At 44.3% G+C, this 7006-nt stretch overlaps 1 protein-coding gene across 1 annotated transcript; it reads right to left on the bottom strand.

Annotated features, from left to right (window-relative positions):
* Nucleotides 1-6: 6 nt before the first annotated feature.
* Nucleotides 7-6250, bottom strand: LOC119087242 (Down syndrome cell adhesion molecule homolog). Its single transcript, XM_037201940.1, has 3 exons — nucleotides 6137-6250; nucleotides 859-1148; nucleotides 7-128 (listed from the first exon to the last, which is right to left on the bottom strand). Exons 1-3 carry the CDS (start codon nucleotides 6231-6233, stop codon nucleotides 105-107), a joined length of 411 nt encoding a protein of 136 aa, XP_037057835.1. The 5' UTR covers nucleotides 6234-6250; the 3' UTR covers nucleotides 7-104.
* Nucleotides 6251-7006: the final 756 nt, after the last annotated feature.

The raw sequence follows: 7006 nt of genomic DNA, 5'->3' as shown, positions 1-7006 counted from the left end.
AGGAAGCAGATTAGCGTTCTTGTACCACTTGATGGAGTAATATGGATAGCCAATCACACGGCAGTGAATGTATGTGTCCCGCCCGGCTATTGCAGTGATGTTTTTCATCGGTCTGATGCTTGCAGGGCCTGGAGAGACACAAGGAAACTCTTGAAAAATAATTTAAGGGCACATCTCATGGAAGGAAATGGGTACACTTTTCCTTTGGTGAAAACCAATTATTTTTATGTAAGCACACCCTTTTTTGTCTCAGTTTCTCGGCATTTGGCATTTTCTACTAAAAATATTTTTTCCCTTTTACTACTCTCAACTGAGTCAATGAATGCTGAAATCTTCTCATCAGCTACTTCTATGAAAATATTTTGAATTACAAGATAAAAGGCAGTTTAACTAATAAAACGTAACTAGTCTACACTGCACCGCCATGCTCTTCTGGTGAAAATGCCGACAGCCACTGATTGACTGTCAGGAGGATAATGCAGATGGAGGTTATGCCGCCGCCGCCGCGTTATGGATGTGAGTTAGGTACCCTGGATGTGAAGGCTTACCATGGATGTCATGAGACGGGAGAAAAGGAAGGAGAAAAAGGGCATGCAGAGCATAAACCAGGAAAGAAGGATCAAGTGGATAGGTGTAAAAGGACAGAAAGTAGACAAGCTGACTACAGAGACCAAAATGCCATTTTCAACACCGGCCCATGAGCGCCATTCCTGAGTAGGGAGGAGAGGGCAGGGAGAAGGAGGGACCGTTCCTCCCTCGCACATCGCAAGGCTCAGCCCAGAGCATGCAGCACCCTGCCCCTGCTACAATGAGTCGTGTGTGTTTGTTCGAGGAGCTGATTTGACAAGCACCTCTTACGTTTATTCGAGCCTGGTACAGGACGACTCCGGCCGAGTTGTTGGCGGTGCAGCGGTAGACACCCCCGTCCCGGACCTGGGAGCTGGAGATGTTCAGGTAGCTGACCACGTTCCCCTCAGATGTGATCATTTGGCTGATGCGGTGGCCACTGCCCTTGAGGATGGGGTCATCGTCCAGGGTCCAGGTGACCGTGGGCAAGGGTGTCCCCTTCACATTGCACACGAGGGACACCGGTTCTGCAGGGCTCACCACTTTCTCGCTAAAGGCAGAAATGATTTTGGGAGTTCCATCTGCAGGGAGACAAAACGAGAAGGGAAGTGGCACATGCCCACCGTAAACTGCTGCCAAGTTCATTGTGTATTGCTCGGGATGAGTGGGTGGTCAGCACCTTCCCAGGGGGCCCTGCTGCAGGGAAAAGCCAGTTTCCAAGGAAAGAATGCCTGGGAGGTAACATCTCCTTCCCGAGGGCCTTACCAGAATGAGATAAATGATGAGAGATCCCATGACTGAAGTTCAAAGCATGCACGCGCCCACCCGAAGCCACAGACGAGGATTCTGCACCCCCCAGAGCTGCTTTCTCTATTTTCCCCCCAGTGTTTGTAGAGATTGCCCATAGTTTAGAATAAAAAATAAAGGTACTGGGAGAAATACTCTTAGCCTTATCCTCTTACACATTTCATTTCTCCTCACCGGGGTTCCTGAACCCTTACTTCTTCACTCCAGCTCAAGTGTTCGTGGCTGGAGGAGACCCTCAGACAATTGCGTGTCTCCTCTGTGCTGGTTGATAGCCTAGCACCCTCGGGATGCAGACATTTTACTTCTATGTTCAGTGATGAGAAAAGACCTTTGAAATGTTAAAGAAAATTCTTTCCCAGTACCATCAGCATTATATATTATATTTACATCTATGTCTCTTTAATTCTCTGGAATCTAGAATATTCTGGAATGTTTCATTTCTTGACTTGAAAAATTTAGAAGAATATTTTTTAAGTCAGTTACAAATATTGAGTTTGTCTTATATTTCCTCATATTTAAGTACTTGTCCATTTCTGCCAGACACAGCATAGGGACATTTTAGGTTGTTTGGTGGACTGATTGGTTGTGTTTGTACCTGGAGATTGAACCTAGGACTTCATGTTTGCTAGCCAAAATTTTGGGATTCTTTTTTCTTTTTCTTTTTTAGCATTTATTCATCATTTTTGTGTTTTTTTTTGAGGAGTGTCACCCAAATTTTCTACTCATTTTTCTTTTTTTTATATTTTTACTTTATAATTAACTTAATTTCACAAAACAGCCATGGATTTCCCCCGTCCTCCCTCCTCTCATCCCCTAGGCCTCTCCCCCAATCCACCCCCCATTCCTACCTCCTCCAAGGCAAGGTCTCCTTCCCCTGGGTAGTCAGTCCAGCCTGGTAGACTCAGCTGAGGCAGGTCCAGTCCCCTCCTCCCTATACCAAGGCTGAGCAAAGTGTCCCAGCATAGGCCCCAGGCTCTAAAAAGCCGGCTCATGTACTAAGGACAGGTCACGGCTCCACTGCCTGGGGGCCTCCTAAACAGTTCAAGCTAATCAACTGTCCCACTTATCCAGAGGGCTTGGTCCAGTTCCATGGGGGCTCCTCAGCCACTGGTTCACAGTTCATGCGTTTCCACTAGTTTGGCTATCAGACTGACTTTCAGTTTTGGATTTGTGGATTTTGTTTTGTTTTTTTCAAGACAGGGTTTCTCTGTGTAGCTTTGGAGCCTGTCCTGGAACTCACTCTGTAGACCAGACTGGCCTTGAACTCACAGAGATCTGCTTGCCTGTGTGTCCCAAGTGCTGGGATTAAAGGTGTGAGCCACCACTGCCCAGCCACAATTTATTTAGATTAATATTTTTAGGTTTTTCATTCTATTTCATGTGTATGAATATTTGCCTACATGCATATATGTATATCACATGTGTATAGTGTCCTCAGAGGCTAGAAGAAAGTGTCAGGTCCTCAGGAACTGGGGTTACAGGCTGTGGTGAATCACCATGTGGGTGCTGGAGCCTGGGTCCTCTCCAGAGCAGTAAGTGCTTTGAACAGCTGAGCCATCTTTCCAGCCCTGACTTCTAAATTATATAAGGAATACAAGTAAATATTTGCTAATTTAAAAGGATCTATTTGTTAGGTGTCCTTTGCAAATTACACAGATATCTGTCAGACAATCATACAATGTACAGAATACCTGGTAGTGTGTGAGTCTAAAACAGTTTCTCCCAGGTGGTCCCCTTTATACTTTGACTTTTGCGTTTCTGTGTGCTGTCTCTAAATTAGGAACAGTTCTGTATTCCTTTAACACATTTATGGTTTAATATTATACATTCAAGTCTAAAATATATATCAAATTAATTTTATGTAAGTTCTAGATGTTGGTTGAGTTGTTTATTCACATTTATATATGCACATGGCTGTTGTTGGCTGTTGTAATCTTTATCTGTTGATTATCTGTATCCTTGTGAAATTCAGTTGACTACCCATGTGTGGACACATCTCAAGATCACACCTACCATGCTCCATAGTGAGACTTCAGAACTAGTGGGAGGAATCCTGCAGCTTGGTTATTTTTCCAAGCTTGTGCAGTTTTTAGTCTTTTAGCCTCTTATATTTACACTGTAAATCAACTTCCCACTATAAGATCCCTACTTTCCCATGTCAATGTAAAATTCATATATATAGATATCTATCATCTACCTATCTATTTTATACACACACACACACACACACACACACACACACACACACACACCCCTTTAATAAGGTCTCACTATGTAGCCAGGATGGCTCCAAACTCATGACCTTCCTGCCTCAGCCTCCCAAGGGCTGGTTTTCCTTACGTGTTCATTCTTTACAGACTTTATATTTTCCTTTAAGTCATCATATACATTTCAATTTGGAATGATATACTTTGTTCACTAATCCTAACTTATGGGTAGCCCTAAGTCTTTTTCTGTTGTCTGCTTTGGTTTTGTTTTGTGAATTGGTGTTGTTTTCTTTTTAGTGTCTTTGAGTGGCAGAATTAGATTCCCATCCACACTGCAGTCCATGTGCCAACCAAGTTTTCTAAGATGACTTCGTGAAGGTGTGGGGTTTTCTTCTGTATCTTTCCTTCGCGTACCTTCTGCTCCACTCTCCCATGGAGGTGCCTGCCCCTCTTAGCTCTGCAGGCTTGGGCACTTGGCTTTTCTTCTAGTTTCTGCACCACTGGACTTGAGGTGTCCTCAAAGTCGAGTGGATGCTGCCGTCAGTCTATCCCTGTCCCTTCTTCCCAGTGACCAGTCCATCACTCTGTTCACTCTGGGGTTTTCTCAGTTCTCTGTATGTTGTCTGTCCTTTCCAAATGCCATTTTCATGTGCACGAAAGCTCGTCTTATAGGTGCCGTGTCTTCACTCCCAGAGCATGAATCTCTTGTTTTCCTTGTTTAATCACAAACCCACCATTACAGGTTCCAGGGAATTCGGCCTCCTGGCAAAGTCTCCTAGACTTTTTACTCCATCCACAGTCATGGAGAGTCCACTGTATGCTGAGATTATTATAATCTTAAGTTAATCCAGCTCTTATAATGGGAACCATAGGAGCTGCCCGAGAGAATGACTGGTCAGGCACAGTTGTGCATCAAATTCTAGATATGTATTCTTTCTTTTGTGACATTGGCCCTACCACCTCTCAGAAGAAAGAAAAATGAGATGAATCTTCTCATCTTAAACAGAAAATGACTTGAGATAAATAAGTTGGGGATGTTCTCGGCACACCAGCCCTCTTTCTCTTACAGTGACTGGCCTTGTGAAGATGAAGGCAGACATTATTTTCCCAGTGAGACCTGAGTGTCTTTGGGATCGGCCTAGCTGTCACTCTGATAACAGGAACCCTTTTGACATCATTGTGGGTGATCAATATGCTCTTTACGTTTTCTTAGTTACTTGAGACAGTTACCGAGGTAACAGGACCTAGACAGGTAATCACTTCCTTTTCTTTCCCAGAGAAGCTAAAAATAGTGACTCTGGGAGGACCCGGGTGCATCCTGACTAGCAGCTCCAGCTCCATGCAAATTGATTACTTTTTCTCTTAATTATTATGTGCGAAGTGGTGTCAGGCATTTAACACCAGGGCTGTGCCTTCGAGTCCTTTCACCCCTGCGTTCAGACCTCACTGTCTGGAGCAATGCTTGCATCATCATTGCTGAGCGTGCCGCTTCTTACAGAGCAGCTGAGGCTAAAGGCACAATAACGGAGCTGTTCTCTTAGTGTCAGGCAGATTTAACCTACTCACACCTGGTAATGGGTTTTCCTTATTCTAACCTTGGGCTACAGAAAAGTAATTTCATCACTTTCACCAACTGATAATGGATGGATTTTAAATGATAGCTAATGATACAATTCCCATCAAGACACACACATACATAGACAGGAGCCGTTTCAATTATCTGGTGATAAATATATGCCTTGCTTAAATGTCACCTGTCACAGCTCCATTCCCTGGATGATGGATGAGCTTGAAGATTTAAGTACTCAGTAACTAATTAAGAAAAGCAAACAGAGCCCGAGTTATTCTACCCCAAGGCAATTCCTTACACATTCCTCACAACTAAGTCTGGGGACATATTGACCAGGCTACAGACAATGGCACCAAGCAGAGGTCATATTTTTGTCCAAACAAACATCCTGCTGAAATTGAGATTATTACTGACACTAATTTCTTCTTAAGTGTGGGACAGTCCTGTCAATGCCCTACAGCTCAGGGGAGATTTGCTCATATCTGGAGACATTGTGTGTGTGTGTGTGTGTGTGTGTGTGTGTGTTCACAACTTGGAGGAGGAACTATTGGCATCAAGAGAGTTGAGGCCATAAATGTCCCTAAATATCCCACAATGTACCTATCAGGTAGACCCCAAACAAACATTCTATTCATGCATCCCACAGCCCCCAAACAAGGTAGTACTGAAACTACATAACTAAAAAATGAACTGGCAAATAACCCAAGGCTCTAGTTTCAAGTGTTGATCTTTTGGCAAGTAACTTCAAACATCAGTGGGAAACATTCATACAGTTCTAGATCACACTTCTTATCCAACACTGTGTCACCCTCCCTTATCAGAACACTCTCTCCCCTTGCCTGATCTAGTGAGGTCACAGTCAATAGATGGAGAGACAGGTAGTGTGGCCTGTCTTCTCCCATTTAGTGGGCCTGCATGGCTCTCTCCCCATCCCATGCTGCCCTGGATTCTGTTTGGAGTGCACCCTCCAATGCTGCGCACTGACCTTCAAGGACCACCTGGACATAGTCTTGAGCAGACAGCTTATCGTTGCGCACAAAGCACTGGTAGGCGCCCCCGTCACTCTTGACCATGTGATCCATGATAAGGTTTGCGTGGTTCAGCCTGTGATCCTCACATTTTTCCCAGGATTGAGGATTTCACCATTTCGATACCAGGAGAGTTCCTGGTCCTCGTTTCCTGTCACGCTGCAGGACAAGGAGACCTGGCTGCCCACGCTGCTTTTAACCTTCCTGGGACTGATGGTTGCTTTCAGTGGCTCTGGGAGTTAGATAAGAGAGAGAAGGAAGGTAAAACATCACTAGGTATTGACACTGCTTAAATAATACACTGGGGTGTTGCTGAGGCCAAGGTGTAACTGCCAGAGCACTTCACTTGGATTCCACACCAGTTACTTGGTGGGTCCCATGTTAGTGCTATGTTGAGGGACCACATCAGTGTTATTTGGGGTAGATCTTTGCTTGGATAGACCCTCCTTGCTGTTTTTTTTTCTGGGCCTCTTTCTTCATATATATCAAATAGCACAATGGTGGACACACTTCTTCCTCAGAGCACACGTGGTAGTTTTGATCCACATATACTAAGAAATGTAGTATGCTACTTACCAACAGGTTCATGAGTATGAAAATATAAACCCTGCTGGTGGTTTTGTCCCATTCCCACATTTGGGCCAGTGACACATGGCTACCAAGAAAAGGACTGGGTTCAGATGTGTGACCATAAGTGCTTTGCTTTAATGTATGGCTCACTCACAGGAACCAGGATAGAAGTCCCATCTTTAAAATTCCTCTTACCAACTCTACAAACCTACCTGAAGAGAAGATCATCTAGACATCACTTTAGCAGGTGCCAAGGT

The sequence above is a fragment of the Peromyscus leucopus genome, unplaced genomic scaffold, assembly GCF_004664715.2.
Source record: "Peromyscus leucopus breed LL Stock unplaced genomic scaffold, UCI_PerLeu_2.1 scaffold_480, whole genome shotgun sequence".
Lineage (NCBI taxonomy): Eukaryota > Metazoa > Chordata > Mammalia > Rodentia > Cricetidae > Peromyscus > Peromyscus leucopus.
The sequence above is the reverse complement of the archived record's forward strand: the minus strand, read 5'-3'. Positions and strand labels throughout refer to the sequence as shown.